The sequence below is a fragment of the Porites lutea genome, chromosome 11 (assembly GCF_958299795.1).
Source record: "Porites lutea chromosome 11, jaPorLute2.1, whole genome shotgun sequence".
NCBI classification, from domain to species: domain Eukaryota; kingdom Metazoa; phylum Cnidaria; class Anthozoa; order Scleractinia; family Poritidae; genus Porites; species Porites lutea.
This window is the reverse complement of record NC_133211.1, coordinates 9,164,693-9,184,689: the sequence shown is the minus strand read 5'-3', so window position 1 is coordinate 9,184,689 and position 19,997 is coordinate 9,164,693. Positions and strand designations below refer to the sequence as shown.

The following is a 19,997-nucleotide window of genomic DNA, read 5'->3' as shown; positions in this document are numbered from 1 at the left end:
TCTTCCTCCTCGTCTCGTCTCTCCTCGCGCGCGGCGAATTTTCACGCACGCTCGCTCGCTTATATCGCTCAAGCAACTATTCCTGAGGGAAGTTACACAAACAAAAACAAGTCGTTGATTTTTGAGCCAAAGGCGCATTCATTTACCTTATTAACCTCTGTCTGCATCGCATATCGTTACTATTATCACTGAAATGGGTAGTCCAACAACAGATTTTCAAATTCTAACGTTTAAAATTAGCGAATTACAAACTGGTGTCTGCCACCATTTCCACAAATTTCCCAACTGACAGCAACGTTTAAAAAACTATTATATTTATCCCATGGAAAAAAGAACTATTTCACTGAATATTACACTTCTTATAAATATTATGTTATAATAATATTTAGGAAATTACTTCCTTTCCTAATTGCGTAGCGTCACTTCAATAACTAAAGGCGACTCTGAGACGAAGTACAAAACCTAAACCTTGAAAAATGGTCAAATGGAAAAAAATGATAACAAAAATGAACGTTAATTTAAATCGCTATAAAATAGACATCTCATTTGATCAGACATACTTAAGGTTCGTTTTCGTACCGACTCGACGCACCCTGTGTAAAGACGCCTCCTCCCCTCTCTTCCATTTTTTCTGAGGGGAGGGGGTCGTCTGTACGCAGGCTAACTCGAACGAACCATAGAAAAATAAACAGCACCACTAGAAAGTGCACCTCGACAACCGAGTAAAGGAGCTCATTAGCCGGGCCGAGAATATATTTTAATTAGAAGCCAAAATAATGTGTTACTTTAGGGTACAGTCAACTCTCTCTAAGAAGGACACGGCAAAATGTGACTATCTTAGAGGAATGTCTGTCTGAGAAACTGCCCACCTACCCCTTCCCTAAGCCAACAATTTGCCCTAAGTGAGATGTAAGTATTAATGTTAGCATAGGGGAGGGGTATGTGGGAAGTTTCCCAGAAACCTGAATTGATCCGTCCGTCTTAAGGCCTGTTTACATGGAGGTGGAGTACCCCCGGTAGGTGAGGTAACCCGCCTGTGCATGTTATGTCTCATTTTAATTTGATCACGTTTACATGATAGGTGGGGTGACCCGCCGCGGGTTACCTAACCTACCTGGGGTCCCCACCTCCATGTAAACAAGCCCTTAGAGGAAGTCACTGAAAAGGAGTAAAGAAAGGCAGGTGCCAACTTTAGATGTCCGTATTAGGGTGGTGTCTGCCTTATAGAAAGTGGAAGAAAATGAATGAAGCACGGCAGGGGCCACCTCTAAGAATCCAATCGCCAACCTTGGAATTTTTGCTGTTTTTCGCAAGCAGACGAAAAATCACAAACTTTACAGCTGCGTGCAAACCTGGACACGAGTGCCGTTTTAGGGTGGTGTCCGCCTTACAAAGAGTCAAATAAAATGACTGAAGAACAGGGGTCAACTCTTGGTGGCCATTTTAGGGAGGTGACCGCCTTGTAGAGAGTCAAAGAAAATGATTGAAGAATGACAGGGACCAACTCTAGGTGTTCATTTTAGAGAGGTTACCCCCTTGTAGAGAGTGAAAGGAAATGATTGAAGAACAACAAGGACCAACTCTAGGTGTCCGTTTTAGGGAGGTGTCTGTCTTATAGAGGTGTCCATCAAAAGAGAGTTGACTGTAGTTAATACAAAGCGATGTAAAAGAGTCTTTGAAGGCTCCGTTCACTAGTAACGCACTAAACCTATCTAAAGTAATCTAACGCAGACACTAGTAACAATTTCTCAATAAAAAGTTCTGAATCTAACATGGCTATATGGGCAGCTCTCCCAATGAAAGAATTCGCCGAACTTGGCAGATTGTGGTAAACACTGTATCGAATAAAGTTCATATCTTTTCTCTCCTCCAGCGGTTTCAGAAGATTGTCGATCATTTCTCTGTATGCAGTTCCTGGACGGAAAGGATAAATGACACGGTATAAGTAATCAGATTATTCAAGAATGTAACAGCCAGCGCCTTTTTTCACCTTCTTTCCAATTTGAAAGACGAACAACTTGGAAGCAAAGATTGAAAAACCAGAATCTGTGCGTTTCTTGTTCTGGCTAGAACACCGATTAAAAACATAGCACTGAGTCTACTATCAATTTTGTCAATGTAAGAAAAAAGCTTCTCGCTTGCGTTTGAAAAAGGAAACAGTCATTTTTGTTTCCCGAGAATCTCGAACTTTCACGGTGAGGTGGAGAGGAGTTCAAAAAGAGAAAGAATCGTGCAATAGTTGGGGGTGAATGTTGACCGGAAAAACCGTCAGGGATGCGTGACACTTGTAATTGGATAGCTGATGGGGTGATATTCGGTAAAGAAATATCAAAGAGTGTCGGTTTTCCTCACTCTGAAGAAGGGTCATAAACCCGAAACGTTTGTGTGTTTTTAAAAAACATTTGACACTTTGATATTTCTTTACCGAATATCACCTCATCAATATTTGCGGGCAACAGACTACCTTCCTGTGACGTCACAGATCTTGTAATGTTGCAACCCCCCCCTCCCCCAACCCCAGAGACTCAGTCTCGCCGTTGGATATCGTGGGTCCTCGCACGCTGGTAAGGGGAAATGATTTTATTGATTTGAATAACTTAATAAAGAGCAAAAACATTTCAGTTCTCACCAATATCTGAATTATCTCTGGTTACCGCTCGGCAAGTTTCTATTCTGGCTGAGTGATAAGGAACATAATGATCTTGAACAGAGCTTACAAGGAGGATATTCTTGAAGTGCTGCAGTCCTATAAGAAAACATTTAGCTTAGATGTCACAGTAAAAAGTCGTTTCCCCATGGAAACTTACAAAATAAACACTTCATAAACGCGCTACCGTTTTCTGGGAAGGAATGCTCCCGTCCAGGAATCAGATTTTTTCTTTGTTTCTTTGTATGTATTATTTTCTTTGTAGTCACTTATTCAATTACTTAATTAACAGCTAGTTATCAGCGACAGTGCTGTTTTTCAAACCGGGCAAGATCCATGGCTCACTCTCATGCCTTAATTTAAACCTAAACTTGTATCAAAAGACTTGCTCCGAAGATAGCTTGCTCGCATGCAGGTTACCTCCTAAGTGAGGTCACCTCTAGAGTAAGCGATCAGCTCCACAGGCTTAAATCGCGGTGAACTAGAACTAGCTTGCATTCGAGGCAAAGATAACAGACGTCTTTTGACGTCATTACGATTATTTGAGTGTAAGATGAGACCCTGCATGAGCCTCGATTGTAAGTTAGTTCCAGTTCATTACCGAGTAAACGAACATAGAAATGAGACTCCCTGGTAATTTTACCAACCTTCTGATTGGCTAAGCCGGTAAATAAAGGTCTGGCGAGGGTCGGGGTGATCGTGTAACGACAACTGCGCCAATGAATCCGATTTCTTCCACTTCTGCATAAACCACAAACCTTAAAGAGAAACTATGCTTTGAGGAACATTTGTAATGACCAGTCCTGAGGGATGTAATAACTAGATCTACAATCTTCAGTGCAATGTAAACACCACAAGTAATTATTCTTACCTGTGCTCACAAGAGAGCTTGTTGGGTACAACATTCCCAAATGAGGCCCTGACAGGGACAGGAATGTGTGGACCTTATCTAGGAAGGGTCGCAGTTCGGGGTGGTTAAGAGCAGACCTGATGATAATGTTCCCAAGAGAATGACCGACAAAGCTGAGGAGACAAAACAAAAGGTTTTTTTTAAGGCAACTACATTAAGCAAATCAAGTTTAGTGTTGAAACAGAAGAGAATCAAACCTTATTTTTGTTGGAATCAGATTGTAAGCTTCAATGTGATGCGTGATTTCTCGCACCAATTTATCGGTCATCTCTTCAAATGTCACGAACGTGTCCGGCTGTAAAGAGAAGAAAAAAGGTAACCCACCAAAACAATGCAAGAATATTGGAATCCGTTCACTGATTGTTAATTTGATTGAAGAATCACTTGGTGTGCTGAATGAGGAAGCGCTCTCTATAAAACAAGTTGTACTTTAACGGTATATGATACATAGGAATGGCAATGAAAATGGACATAAAGAGGAATAAATGCAAAGAAGATCCTTCCGGTTAACGACGCAACTTTTGCAATTGCGAAAAGAAAGCCTGAAAAAAAAAGTCAGGCTCGCCTGGATTCGAACCCTGACCTATGTTCTCTTCAACCTTTTAAAGATTTCGTGCCGAAATCATCTTTGAAATTCAGAAGGACCATATATATCGTGTACCTGATTTATCTCCGACATAAGGAAGTCAAGTCTTGTAGAAGGCAAACCCATCTCCAAATAACAGCGAACCAGACGAAGATCACCGCTGTTTCCATCCAAACCATGGACACACACAATCAGATGTGTTTGCAGTACGTCCGGGGCCTGAGCACTAAAATATGGCTCACGGTCTCCTTTTAAGAAATGATCGCTAGAAAGACCCAGAACAGAGACCAAAGAAGAACATATTATTAACCTTTTAAGAAAGAACTTTGAAACGCTATTAGTGAGTCTTTTACTTTAACCACTGATATACGTAATAGAGTTAACTCGCTCACACCAATGCACAATTGGCCTGCGAGGAAGCTCTTCATCTGGGGGAGTCGCGACAATTCACGCGAGAGCCGCACGCGAAAGGAGACGCTCCTACCCTCGCGGCTTCGTCACTTACACGCGTGACCTCTCGCGGCCCGCTTCGCTCGCCATAATTGGAGATCTTGCTCGCCGGCTAATGCACAGTTAAAGATCGTCTCACACCTGTAAAGTTGAAACGGATAATTCAAACTCCTCTTCACTAATCGTTTGGCTATTTCAAACCTAAAGAAGAAACGAGCAACAAAAGCAAATAAACAAACATGCAACACCAAATAAAAAAACAAAAGATAAAAACAGTTCAAACCCAAAGAGACAAACCCAACTTTCCGCTCTACAAAACTGTCCGTATTATAGAGGTAGGGATTGTACTATCTATGCCATCCCCCCTCCCCCCCCCCCCCCCGCCAATCATCCATCAACATCACCATCATCATTATCATCGTTATCGAGTCGTTATCGTCATCGTCGCCGTCGTCGTAATCGCTATGGTCATCAATCACACTCTCTTGGACCAAGTGTTAATCACTTAGTCAGTTTCTTATTTAAACACCACATTACATTAATTTCGATCCCTTTTTTCCTGACCCATGGGAGGTCACACAAACCCTTTCACTCCCAGAGTAAATGATGGAGTCTTGAAAGGCTGTTCTAACTCTTTGGAAAGAGTGAATGCCAGAATAAATGGAAACCTGGAAAGTCTTTACGACAAGTCTACCCGACTCTCGATAATTCTACGCGGGGACGAAGGGAGTATAAGCAAAGGCGTTTTTAAGCAACAAGCGATGATGTTTTGGATTTTTAGGCACTGGTTTTGCCTAAATTGTCGGGCAAACAGTCATTAAAAGAATGAAGACACTACGTAATACAAAGGTGATAGCATCAAGGCATAATAAAAAGGAAAATGGTCCCGCTTTCGGTTGCCATCCGTCGCTATTAAACGCCTGCGCGTAAGTTATCTATCAGCTGGTGAACCCGCCGACAGATTTCAGTCTTCCTTCAAAAGTCACAGTACACAGTACATTACGCCTACAAAACTAACCTGGAGCGCACACTCCCACCGTAGACAGAATCGACCCGCGATAAATTAAACGTTGGAGACATGTTTCCAGCGCAAGCTATGGGAAAACAGGCACCCAGTGAACTGGAAGATAATCCCTTAGAAACTGCTTTCTTTTTATTTTTTCTCGGCGGGGGAATCGGAGCGCCATCGGTCACTGAATTCCGAGACTCGACCCCACTGATGGTTACAGTTGGTTGTGTGACAACAACTTCCGACTGATTCCCCGAAGAGGTACTCGGAAAAGTTTCGGAAGACTTCGGAGTTTCGTAGTCACTGGAATCTGCTGCAGCATCAGCGGAAGATGGAATTAATTCGTCCTGTGAGCTGTCCGTTAAACGCTGTAATTCGCCTTCCACCGGATTCTCGTCGTTTGGAGTTTCAGGGTTGTTAACAAGGGAATGTTGTGAAGCATCATTACAAACAATTGTTGATTCCTGTTTTGAGGTTTCGTCTTCTTCGTTGAAAGTCTTTTTCTCAGGAAAATCAGCTTGACTAGTTTCTTCAGAATGATCGTTGTTAACATCAGTACCAGGCGACATTTCAATACCATTTATCGCAGCAGCATCTACAAAATCCGATTCCAAAGTTTCCGACCTCCTTTCTTGCGATTCTTCAATCGTAGGGTTTGTTTCACTAGTTCTTTCCAATTCAGCTTCCTTAACCTCAGATTCGGTTTCATTATCAGCCAAATTCCCATCGTCTTGAGTTAACAACAGGTCACTTTCAGAATTATTAACTTCAGCGGACTGTAAATTATCCAATAAGTTTGTTGACATGTCATCATCTGTCTGAAAATCTAGCTCAATATCGACCTGATCAAGAGCTGCTAAGCTGTCTTCGCTTCCTTTTGTTGATAACTTTTCTGTCGTTTCTTTGTCCTGGGCAGTTTCCTCCGCGTTAGCTTCATTTTCACAAGCTTTTTCATTTCCAGTTTCGTGAATGGTCTCTTCTAGCGTAACTTCTGAAGCAGACCCGTTCTTTTGTGCTTCGTCAGCCTCTAAACGAACAAGAATATTTATAGGGACCGTCAGATTTTCAAGAGTGGCATATGCTAAGGTTGAATAACCCTTTAAACCCTAAGACGACCAACTGCTAACTTCTCCCTGTAGTAACACTGCTCAAACAATCATAAAGATTGTGAGAATAAAGGAAATGATCAACCAGTGACGTTCTTGATTATTTAACAAATTCTCCTTATTGGAACCATAAGACGTGTATGAAGAAATATGTGGAGAATATCTACGTTAGGGCGTTAAGGGTTAATATAAACAGGGATTCATACAGATTTTGGTAACCAAAATTCACGACTTTTTTCCAAAACAATATTTTACTTCTCCAGACTCAAGGTTATCAAATAGGTGATCAATGAAAGAGACCTTGAAAACGCCAGTAACCAAGGTGCAATGTGTAGTTTTAGAAAATATCCATACTCCCCCAGAAGAAGGAATTGGAAATTCCTGCGGCGGGAAGGGGGGCGGGGGGTCCAAAAGGCCCAAAAAGTGAGGTAAATGTATTAAGCTTGACTGGAATTTATAGAGAGGTGGGGGGGGGGGTGGGTCTTATGAAAAATCCCTTCCGTGGGGGAGGTATGGATAATTTTTGGAACCACACAATGCGGACATAAGAGAGTTATGACACTTCTCATTCTGTAATCGAGTGTCTAGGCTACGAGCAAGATTGAATGAGATTTGACCACGGGGAAAAAAATTCATTTACTAAGCACTCGTTGTAGCTTTGAAAGAAAAAAAAACAAACTCCAGAGTTTTTACCATTCTTCCAGGCATTTTCCAGGTCTGGAAATTTTAAGATTTTTTCAAGAATTTAAGACTCTGTATGAACCCTGTATAAAGGAGCCAGAAAAATAGTAGGTAGCCTGTGAATACAGCCGTTTCTCCTAGCTCCTCGCCGCCAGGGACGTTTCGCCAGGAGGAAATCGTGGCGAAACGTCCTTAGCGGCTAGGAGCTAGCAGAAACGGCTGTATTCGCAGGTTAAATAGCAGGGCATTCTTTTCTGGTTTAACTGAACCCAGTCTTCTAGTTCGCCCATCCCAGCTCCTTTTTTGCTTCGTGTTTTTATTTGCGTTCTTCACAGGAGGCTCTCACATATGGTTAAATCATAACAAATAAATAGAGATAGCTAGCTTACTTTATTGATACGTGGGTGTGTCTTCTTTGGCGGTCACTTCGAATTTTGCATCCAGCTGGAGTGAGGTCTGGAACAGAAAAAATCTTCGGAGCCGCTCGGATCTTATCTTTTACTCAGAAGGCAATCGGATCATGTGTAAATGTTCAGAATATCCGACTGTTCCCAGGTTCCCCAAAACTTCTCAGTTTCAGACCTCGCACTAGTCTGCTACACAACCGTTTTTAGTGTCGTTAATGCGTGACGACACTAAAAATGGCTGTGTAGCAGACTAACATCAACAACTAAATGGATGTGAGAACCCCTGTGGTTCTTCCCCGTTTTCAGCAGTTATTTAGATACTTGACTCGAGATCCTTATTTGTTTAGTATGTGCTGAAACTGGCTATAAAAATAGCTTGATACCGCCTTTCAAACAGAATGACAAAGTTAATTGTGAAAATCACTTGAAATAAGTTACCTTACCATTGTCATCTATGACAAGGTAGCTTTCCTCTGAGTTGCCATCTACCTCTTCCGCTGTGTCTAATGTAAAGAGTATATCCTTTAACTCTGTATTTTTGGGAGGTACTGTTGGTTATAGGAAAAGAAGATATCACAGAAAATTAACAATATTTAATGTTGCATAACAGGAAATACAAAACTTAAAATTAGGATGCACTAGGCCCAAAGTCAATTTAATTTGAAAAAATAGAAACAAAACGTTTGGAGAGCTTTAAGATTCTTTTTTAACAGATTAGTACCCTAAAATGAGCAGTGATTTTGCTCTGTCGCCTCTTGGGATAAAATGTTCTTTTTATATATTCTTGTTTAATTTGCTCTTCAATTAATGGAAGAGGCTTTTTATTAATAAGTTTAAGGGCTTTCTTTTCATCAAGTCTAGCTGCACAAATGTCCTAAAGTATTGTTAATTCATATACCATAAACCTAACAAAGGACTTGAAGCCTCCAAAGAATTAGACCTGCTTCTCTGATTACCCAACCTGGTTCCCAGGTTTCTCTCCTACCTATCCCTACAGAGCAAGAGAGAGAGAGGGATTTTCTCAATGGGTAGGAGAGAGAACCTTGGAACAAGGTTGCGGATTACCTAGTGATCTAGTTATGCTAAGATATGTTAACACGCCTATGATATTTAAATTGCCTTCCAGTTAAATATCACTACATGACTATGACTGTAATAGAGTCAAAATATTTTATCCATCTTGAAATAAACGAAAACTTGGTTTCTACAATGATATCAATAATTGATATAAGGAGGCAAATATTTTGTAAACATGACCGTCAAATGGCTGAGCTGGATTTTATACCATACCTGGTTCTGAAGGAAGTGAAAAGCTGAACTTGTCTTCAAATATGATTGGAATAGATGACGAGTCGCCATCCAACAATGGACATTCTGCTTGCACTGGAGGTATGGACTGATAGTAGCGAGATCCCTTGACACTCTGAGCCAAGCTCTGGTGTTGTTGAAACCTGCAGCAAATTAATAGAGGTTTTGTTTATCTACACTCAAACCTTTATTATTTTGTTTGCCAGTATCAAGTACATTCAGTAACATTTTGGAAACTCAAAGGAACAGCTTAAAGGTAGGTCCCCCCAAAAAAATACTCACTGCAGGGTATGTACCGCCAGTCCTACGTGTTATGTACTCCACCCAGGGGGCCCCCTCCTGGTTCCCCTTAGTTCCTAGCGACAAGGGGATATGGGCCTCACCAGGAGCCAATTCTCCTGGGCCACACCCAGCTACTCCCAGTACCATTCGATCTTCTCTTCCCCCCAAAAAGGGCATCTCTCCTGGTCCCCCTTATCTAGATTTAACTGCTTCTCTTGCACCAAAATTTTGCCGATTACCTACTTATGGTGTTTTCTACTTGGTCTGGACATTAAACCATCCACTAATCCGAAGAGTTCATTTTAAAAATCTAGTACTCATAAGTCTAAATTTGATCAAAAAGACTTTTTCAAACACAAGAAGATTCTCAAAAGTATTTCAGCCCGGGATGCAAAGCCACCTTGCATTGTTCCCAACCACTGGGACGTTTTGCCTGTTGCAGGCTATGGAATGCTATGATGGTTAGGGGTCTCATGTTGAAAAAATCGGCCGACATTTTCAAGATTGTGGTGATAAAACTGGAGCAAACTTATCTAGCAGCTTTTCATGTATGACAAATTAATGTAACATGGGGATAAAGCAGAGGGAGTGAACCTCTTCGAGCTTTAGAAAGGTGGAGGCGGAGCAACCCATTCCCCTCACCCCTTTTGGTATACTTAGTAAAAGAGAGTTGGAGGAGGACAAGCAAAGACTGGGAATATAAACAACCAATATATGTTAGGCTGGGCACTAGGGAGAAAGTATTATTAAGATTTCCTTTAATGGTATAGTACTTTCCTTTACTTATGGTTCTTTAATTTAGAGAATGATTTGGCAAACAATGTGCTACAATACAGTAATAAGTCTGAGAATGTTTTTGGGCTTTTCAGAAATGGGTCATATTGTGCATGATTATCATAGTCACTATAGAAGGCGAAGACTTTATGAAACATGCAAAACTAAAAAAGCAAACACATACAATTGATCTGGTGAGTTCTGAAGTTCTTCCCATGAATGCTCCTTAATAAAAAATGCCTCTGAAAAATGGTGAATCTGAAAAACAGGAGACAAAAGTGACATAAACACAGCACTGAGTACACTGGAACGTCACTGCACTAAGGTCCCTATTACAACAACCTTCCCAGCTCTCACTAGGTGGGGAGGACCTCATTCTAATTATGGTAGAATTTCTTTCTTTGAGAGTTTGAGGCTAAACTAACATACTTTTGGTTTCAAAAAGCTCTCTGATACACACGGAATTCAGAAACCAGTAATCAAGACGTTTAACACTTGACTCAAGAGAAACTCACTTAAAGGTATGGCTTCAACTATGATAACTAAACTCCATGGTTCATAAATGAGATTTGTCAGCAAATTATTATTTTATAACCTATAAAATATCAAATTAAATGCTGAAAGACGAGGGTTGTCTTAATGAGGATTAACTCGGCTATAAAAGTATGCCATTACATGATGCTTTTTGCCAGTAGTCAATAAAAATAATATTATATATTGTGACTCCTACCCTCTGATTATGGTGCTCTTTTCTCAGGAAAGGTAAAACAGCTTTGTTGAGGGTAAAGAACTCCAAGAACTGAGACCATGCAAGTGAAACCTTGGACATAAATAGAGATAAATGTCAGAGAAAAGTACCCTCAAATCTCTTTATTTACGGACACCAAAGGGACAGAACTAATTGTCTGCTTTACAGAGGTGTCCATATTAAAGAGGTAGGGAACGTATGTTTTTTGACATTTCTGGGACCAAACAAACTGTCCGTAGTAGAGAGGTGTCCGTATTATAGAGGGGTCCATAAGGAGAGGTTAGACTGTGTACACAACATCCAATTCAACACAGCTCATCAATAATGAATGTTAATCTGCTGATTCTTAATAAAATCAAAACAAAGCATAAATGATTGACAACACAGTGACATTGAAATTAATATAATTCAACTTGAAACTAATGAGATTCCATTTCAAAAATGGGAAAACTGGTCCACACTATACTACGAACTGTTCTAGTCTTTCAGACTTTTACCAGGTTTAGAAAACTGGTTTGCAAATTTCAAGTCATTTTCAAGAATTGGAAGACTCTTCACCAACCTTTTTAAATCGTCTAAATAATTATAACAGTTAACAGTTTTCAGAACATTAGGTTCCCTCACCTCCGAACTAAGGTTATTCAGATTACTGCATACTTGAGAAAACGTTTCTTCACAAGCAACTGTAGCCTGTAAACAGTTCACAAGAATTAAATGGCTGAAATGTACTGAAAGGCACCTAACTATTGCACCAAAAAAATAAGAAATTTAGAAACTAATGTCAGTGTACCTCAGTTGCACTGCACAGGGCGTCCAGCTTGTCACCAAAGTCTACCACACCTTTTGAAAAAAAATTCAATTTATGATTTTGCCCGTAAGATTAAGTTTCATTAACAAAACTTAATTAGGATGGATAAATATTATTGGAGATTGATACCATATTAAATAATTTTGTGAAATTATAGCTGGTGCTTTATTTAATCTTTAAAGAAGCCAGAAAAGACATAAAATCCTTATCAGAGTCTTCAAACCTTTTAAAACATCTTTTGCATAACTGTGAAATGATTGTGTATGATAAAAAACAAAATTAAACTCGAAGGATGCAAAAATGGTTAGAATCTCTGGTATACACCTGCTGTGAAGGGACACCATGTCACCTTTTACAGAGTCTTTTTTTGTAGAAGTAGAACATGATACGTTTTTTGCACTAAATGGAAACTCAATTAGATCACAAAGGGTCATGGGTTCAAATCCCATCTGGGCCTGCGATTTTTTTTTCCGAGTTTCCATTTGATGCAAAAAACATTCTACCTTTTACAGAAAAATGCATTTTTGCAATTCTTACCTATTTCTATCCTTTGATTTTCAGGGAGAAGTTCCATTAAACATTGAAAATAAGCCAGCAGATTAATTTGTGCTGAGAGCAAAGTACTGCATAATGACCTGTAGAAATTAATAACAAAAATAGTAAAAATGTTTGTCATTGTATATTTACGAAACAGATAAGATTTATGTACAGTGCACATCTGATTTGTCAGAAAATACATCATAATCCAAACCTTTGTCACATACCACCTAACAGTAGCAACTAAAGGTATTGTATTTCAAGGACTTGATTTTTATTCAGAGAAGAATTTCAAGATTCAAGAAAAATGGTATTTAACACTAAAATAGCAGGGACCCTGGAACTCTAAATGTCCATTTAGGGAGGTGTCCAGATTATGAAAAGTCAAAGAAAATGACTGAAGAATGGCAGGGACCAACTCTAGGCGTCTGTTTTAGGGAGGTGTCCGTCTTATAGAGTCAAAGAAAATGACTGAAGAATGGCAGGGACCAACCTAAGGTGTTCATTTTAGGGAGGTCTCCTCCTTACAGAGAGTCAAGGAAAATGACTGAAGAATTGCAGGGACCAACTTAAGGTGTCTTGTTTTTGGAATTGAAGTTGTTCATCTTGTAGTGCATGGTGTCTGAATAAGAAAGAGCTGCCTATACCATACCTCTATCAAAACTTGGAAGGAATATCCTTCTTGAAAAACAAAAAATAAACAAAACAAAAAATCATACCTGTGAGTGTCATACGCAAATTGTAACTGCTTTTCCAAAAGCGAAGTCTTGGAACTCTGTAAGTGGAAAAAAGCAACAATATGGATTCAAAGATGAATTTACACCTACCAATAATTTATTTGCTAAAAACAGTACAAACACCATTGGCTGACACTAGTGGTCCTATTTCTAGTGGCTAGACTCACTCACAAAATAATTCAATTCACATGTTGCTGGTTACAGCTTGATTTTTTACTTCCAAGATTACCAAAGAGTACATCTCAGGAAACATTGAGGCTTTACACAAAAAGGCCATTTAAATAGTGAGCTGCAAGGATTAGCCATGTAAAGAGGATTGAATATGACTGCATTAGTGAGTGTAGCCGAGAATAGCCCTATTGGTGGCAGCCAATGGTGTTTTGACAAACGTGTGTGTGGAAGTCAACTTTAAAGTCAAAAGGATGATGACTCCCACATGCTTGTCAATGAAAAATGTCAGTCAAATTCACCAACAGTCCTACACAGGACTACAAAGATGAACAATAACAATCATACTCAATCCACTCGGGTCAGTCCATTTACTATTTAAAATTTATATCTTCAATCAATTCTGATTTGATAAAACATACCAACTGAACCCTACAAATGAGTTACATAAAACTAATTTATAAAAATTACAATGATTAAAACAAAATACCAGTAAAGTTAAAATAATATTGAATGAGATACCTGGGGGGCAAGCGCTTTGTTGCTGAAAAGTGTGACATAGAATGTTGGTGTCGACACACGCTGGTTGGAAGGTTGCTTGGAAATCCATGTATTCTTTACAGGCCGCACAATGCTAAGACAATGAAAACGGAAAGAATGTTCACACAAGAAACATTACAAAGCATTATAATCATTATCATAATAAAAAATGAATGTAATGGTAAAAAAGTCAATGTTACCTGTGGTTGGGAAGACCAAGTGCTGTTACTGTGGCATGAATAGTGGTATCAATGACAGCAAAATGATAGTAATCAAACAAAATTGGTACATGATGATGAAGACCCTTTACACAGGACATGTGCAACTTTAGGGTCTGAGTACTCACAACCGCCATTGAGGAATCAACAGAGTCAGCACTGCAAACAAACAAAAATAATGATCATACAAGCGAACAAGAAAAAGATCATTTCAAATAAAGTTACTAGAAAAATGAAATTACCAAAAAAGTCAATTCCTCAGTAAAGACTATGTGCAAAATATTTTTGGACAGACATTCAAACAAACAAAATAATAACTAAATTTCAGGGCTGTCATTAATGGCCAAGGTTAAAAAGGGAAATAGTTTGAGCCAAAAGAACTTCCTTCTGTTGAATTCCCCCCCATATGTACTGATTGCATTATACCAAGCAACTTGAAATCTTAGCCCTGCTAGATGTTTCAAAACTACATGACATTAATGAAAGAGCGGGTGTGATAATCCAAAACTCTTCCTTAGATTCATAAGTCCATACAGGGCAAAATGGGAGGAGAATCTAGTAGTTTATCAGAGTTCACTTGGGCCTTTATTCCAAGGACTTATCTTTATTTAATTAATTTATTTTACGTACAACAATGTACAAGAAACTAATGATAAACTTATACCTAGGGAATTCATTACCCGTAGTCCGAATCAGAGAAAAATAGTTCTACTGTCATTTGATAATCAGCCTGGTCAATCTCTTGGACAACCTGAGTATTAAAATTGAAAAAATACCAGAATGTATAACATAAAACTTTACATTTCAATCCCTTGATAAAACATTTCAAGGAGGAAGGAACCTACAGAGGAACCCACAATATGATGACCTCATTAACCTTTTTACTCCCAAAATAAGTTATGGTAAGATTACTAAACATTTAAATCTGTGGACAAAAATATAATCTTATGATGTAACCATTCATTTTAAACCTCTTTTCTTAGGATTTTCCCTAAGAAAATTTGATATACCTGTATATATATTTTTGGGTTTGAGTGTGTGTGTATACGAGGGGGTGGGGGAGGGGGGATTTTTTATTCTGGTAACTACCAGGAGTGACAGTAACAGTAGATAAAACCACCTTGTTTTTTTTCTTTGTGCAACTGAAGCTGGATAAAGATCTGGCTGTGTGTCCCTTTACAGGCAACTTACCCTGTTGTGACATCCTGTTAATTCTAGTAAATCTTCACAATCCAGTAGTGGATGTATTCACAGGAGTCTGCTTTATATTTGACAGAATTCTGGTGCATACTTTGAATCTGTTTTAACATTGGAACCTGTGGGAATCCCCCTTAGGGGCTCCCTGACTGACTTGCATACACACCTCAAAAACGGGCGACCAAGTATGTTGTTTTTTTTACTTGCTTCGCAGGACTAGTTCTTGAGCATGTCAGAATAGTCTCAGTTGTTTAACTTTTAGCTGTTATTTACTGATCTTATACTATCTTACCTTGTCGCTGTTCACCAACATGTGCAGACGGAACACAAAGCAATCATTGACCATAACAGATTCATTTCTGTACAGAATTTGGAAGGTTTTGGAGATGGCTGTCACTCCAGATGGTGCAATGGCTGCTCCTAATAAATACTCTGTCCCTCGTTCATCTAAAGTATAAGCTGTGAGTTAGTACCAGTATCAAAGTTCAGTAAATCCTCAATGCCTTTATTATCCTACCCAAGAAAATATCATAATTTGGGAGTCACATTAACAAATTAACGGAACTACAGATAGGAAAATTTTTGTTTATCATAAGACTGGGTGGAAAGAATATCTAATGGTTATAATCATAAGGTTTTCAAAAATTGGGGTTTAACTGAACATACACAGCCTAAGCATTCATTACTCATTGTCAATGCATGAAGTTGATACCACTACATGTAAGTATCTGTTACAAATCAAATTAAATCCAGGTTAAAATTTTTTAACCTAGGTTGATTCTCAATTTCCTTTGTTGCCTAGCCTTGATTCATGAATAATTAGGGCTAGCGGACAAAGGAAATTGAGAATCAACCTAGGTTAAAAAATTATAACCTGAATTTAATTTTAACCTGTAACATATCCCTGGAAAGAGTTCAATAGTTCCCTCCATGTGGCTCTGTCCAAAAAAGCAATGTGCACAGGGACATGAATCATTGGCTCAATTTAAGTTTCTGGAAAACTGCACACCTACCCCTCCCCTAAGCCAACATTTTGCCCTAAGTGAGAACTAAGTGATAATGTTGGCTTAGGGGAGGGGTAGGTGGGCAGTTTCCCAGAAACCTTATTGATCTGAATCATTAAGGGTCGCTGCTGGGAATTTCCCCTGGCTAATACAAGTATAACCCCATGCTTCTTTGATAGGAAACAAATGGAAAATATTTCATTAAAAGAACTTCCTAGCCTTTCAATTGAAGCAGCACCATTACTATTTTAGCCCCTGTTCCAGGTGTCTTGTCAGCTATAAAGGTCTATTGAAAACTCGATTACTGGTAAGTGGGAATTGGGAATTTACTTTTCTTGATTGTTCACTAAAGCCTAAGAGATAATTTTTAGTTATATATTTTTTGCTGGGTTTTGAGTTCTCCCTCATTGTCATTATACTCAAATGCATTCTGATTTTAGGTTTTCTGGAGAGTTCTTTATAAATTTTTCTCTTGTAACACCTGCTCATGAACATTTACACAGAGCTCAAACACCAGTGTCACTATACATTTGTATGGTTAATTTTCTATTCAAACAAAATAATTACAAAAAGGCAGTTTTCCATTCAAAAAACCTACTGCACTCAAACTATTTTAAGCTTTTCAGCCCCAATATCCAAAAACAAATTCTCCCGACTGATGTCCATACATTTACATGTACAATTCCGTAAAGAATTAGTAAAAGAATTTGATTTGTGTAAAGATCATAGCATTTACCCTTGAATAATCATTTTGTTAATTCTCCAGTGATTTTGTTACCTCTGTGTCCTGCGTCCCTGACTCATAAAAATTCCCACAGACGCAAAATAATTTGTGGTATGCCTCCCATAGGACGCAAACATTGATTGATTGATCTGAAGATGTTTTGTAAAATGGTTCATTGGTTCATTGGTTCTGGAGAGCAACTCAAGATATTTCTCAAAATGAGTTCCAGGACTCACCATAACTATTTGTAACAAAACCACTGATTCTTGTCGGTGACTTTTTCGCATGTTTATGTATTTGATATTGTTCGGAGAAACTGATGTTCGCTGCTCTTGGGATTTAAAGTGTCACACTTATCCCTAAGTGTCCTTGCCACATTTATATGGTAACCACCCCCCCACCCCCCCAGATCAGGTCACCTAGGCAAATACAGCACAATAAATTTACCTAAACCAAACTGTTGTCTTTGTTCAACTTCTGTAGTGGCAGCAGCCTTTAGTTGAGGTTTCAGTGTACAACGAATCTGATAATACCTAAAAAGAAAGGCGTGCTTCTAAATTAGTTTCTTGTCAGGTTCCCCGGGGGGGGGCACTTGGGTATTTTTTGGGTGGGTATGTGCTGCCCGGGACTCCAAATTAGCACCCTGTTCTAAAAAAGAATTTCCACTAAAATTGATACCCCGTTCTAAAAATGGGCCAATTTTTTATACCCCGTTCTAGAACGCGCCCTAAAACTGATACCCCGTTCGAGAAACTGGCCAATTTTTTATACTCCTTTCTAGAAAGTTTGTAAATTGTAATAGCCCTGTTTTTTTTAAAAAGATATTTCTTTATTTGTTCGACTTATACATCAAATAAATGCTTCTTCATAATCAGCAACAATTTCAGGCAGAAAATAAAGCCGTGATCCACAATTTAAAATGAAATGGATACCCCGTTCTAAATCAAGACCTTCAAAATCACGACGCCGTTGGGCAGCACATACCCGTATAGGTAATGTATGGGAGGTCCCCCCCCCCCCCCCGGGTCAGGTTCCTCATTTATTAATAGAGCCAATATCACATTTTGGGTTGCAAAAAAAATGTGAGACCCCCAATCTTACATCCTTCTTAGGTTTACTAAAACAAACCCATGAAATAGGATTAAACAGCCTTAATGCTGAGTCCGAAAAATGGAAACCTCTAGGTGTCTCCTCGGCCACATAAAGACTTTCATTCACTTTTTTTTTTGCTCTGTGCGACCATCCCCATGGTACATTCAGCCTTAATCTGAGCTAGCTAACCTCTGTGTGGGTATTACTAAGACAAGTATTCAATAACAAAATTTCATCTCCAAGCCTAACAAAATCAGTCATTTGTAAAAACATTGATCCCGAAGGAAATTAATTCTGGATAGAAACAAAATTTGTTAACTCCATTCTTTTACAGTTGAAAATCTTACCCTCCTTTCGGTAAACCAAGTGGCACAAGCTGTGCCCTTAAAAATCTCAAATAAAAGGAGTTCACACATTGTAAAAAGAACAGAAAAAAGTGTTGCAAAGTTGACAATGAGGTCACCATGTGAATGAAAAATTTGGAACTGTATTTATTATTTTTCCATATGTTTTGAATCTGATGATCTAAAATATTAAAACTCAGGTAAAACATTTTTCATCCCAAAAGGTGGGGGTCTAAGGTTCCCTACCCCCCTCCCCCCATCCTCCAACCTCTCTTTCTGCAACTACTATAGCTATATATTTCTATATCTTTCTGAATACTTGGCAACGGTTGCCCATCTCACCAAGGTAATTATTCAGTATAGATTCAACATACATGCAAATGTGGCCTGCCAACTAAGGTGGACTTTTAATTTGAAACAAGATTGACTTAGTTATAAAGCAAAAACTTGAGTTACTCGCACTTGTCTCTCAGTTGGCATAATGTCCAAAAAGCATTTTATATTTAATAAAAAATTGATGCAATCAAAATTTAGGAGAAAACGTTTTAATTGTTGTGTTTTTCAGTAATTTAAAATATAGGTAAACAGTTTGCAAATGAGAGACATGACGTCAATTGAAAGAGAGTCCTAAAAGTCACAATTAAATTAAAAAACTCACCATTGAAAGGGTTTTCAAAAACCAACATTCATGCCACGTACATAAAAAATTTTCTAGAGTTATAAGGGTTATTTTTTTTAGCACCTACCCTCGTTGAAATAGGTCGACATTATGAAACGTCGAAAACTCCACGGAAAATTCGATCGTAGCTTGTAGATCTCCGGACATGATGCGGAACACTCGTCAAGTTTACTTCCTATCGACGTGACGGCCTACATTTCAAATTTATTGTGATCTTCACGTGTATTGCACCTCTCTTTGTAATCACTGTAAAAAAATCAATGCTCAATAAGAGGATTAAGACACATATTGTTCGCTTATAAAATACTATGTTACACTATCGAATTTTTGCATGCATGGATAACTTCAAATGAATATCGCACCCTCCAAATGGAACGAAAACAACAAAAACTGCTACTAATTTCAAGGATTATTTTAATTTTCTACATTATTCCTTCGATTTTGAGTGCAAAAACTATTTAAGCTTACTTGCGGTTTAAAGTGACTTAGGTCATAAGGGAAAGATTTATGTTCTCGGAAAAACAAAATCGGGATCAATAAAGCTACGAAATTTAACTTTCTGAAATAAACTTGAAAATATCATACAATGATAAAACGTCAAATGCCGACACATCCAATTCCCCTTCTAGATTCTTCAGACATTTCATATGAAAAGCGTTCGTTCGAATTCTGATCTTTGTCCTCCAATATAACCATTAAAATTTGACTTTGTTGCCTCAGCGGCACGAACCTGGAATACTTTTTGTTTCCCAACACGCAATAGCTGCTGTTTTTTAAAGAACGATTCACCGGTCCTTCACTAAAAAATATTCGATTAATAACGCAGAAGACACACTATGAGGTTGTTTGTGAAGTAGTCTATCGAACTCACTAGTTCCTGTAATGACTTATTCTACAAACCTGTCATCTCCCTCCGAAAGTTCGGGCAGCCATTTTGGTTCTCATCAAATTAGTATTCAGGGCTTTTCAGTCGTATTTTTCGCGCGGACTGGACTCTAAATGTGTTTCCAAGGAAACGTGTAATGTTTTCCAGGTCATGTG

At 38.7% G+C, this 19,997-nt stretch overlaps 1 protein-coding gene across 1 annotated transcript; it reads right to left on the bottom strand.

Moving 5' to 3' along the window:
- Positions 1-702: 702 nt before the first annotated feature.
- Positions 703-19,909, bottom strand: LOC140951763 (protein FAM135A-like). The gene is made up of 23 exons (XM_073401096.1): positions 19,857-19,909; positions 19,024-19,202; positions 17,289-17,374; positions 15,406-15,560; positions 14,597-14,667; positions 13,899-14,075; positions 13,681-13,792; positions 12,973-13,028; positions 12,254-12,351; positions 11,699-11,748; positions 11,533-11,598; positions 10,891-10,980; positions 10,345-10,418; positions 9,087-9,247; positions 8,240-8,344; positions 5,612-6,629; positions 4,735-4,794; positions 4,219-4,408; positions 3,755-3,852; positions 3,519-3,670; positions 3,295-3,405; positions 2,630-2,746; positions 703-1,914 (listed from the first exon to the last, which is right to left on the bottom strand). Exons 2-23 carry the CDS (start codon positions 19,101-19,103, stop codon positions 1,709-1,711), a joined length of 3,333 nt encoding a protein of 1,110 aa, XP_073257197.1. The 5' UTR covers positions 19,104-19,202; positions 19,857-19,909; the 3' UTR covers positions 703-1,708.
- Between the last annotated feature and the right edge of the window lie 88 nt (positions 19,910-19,997).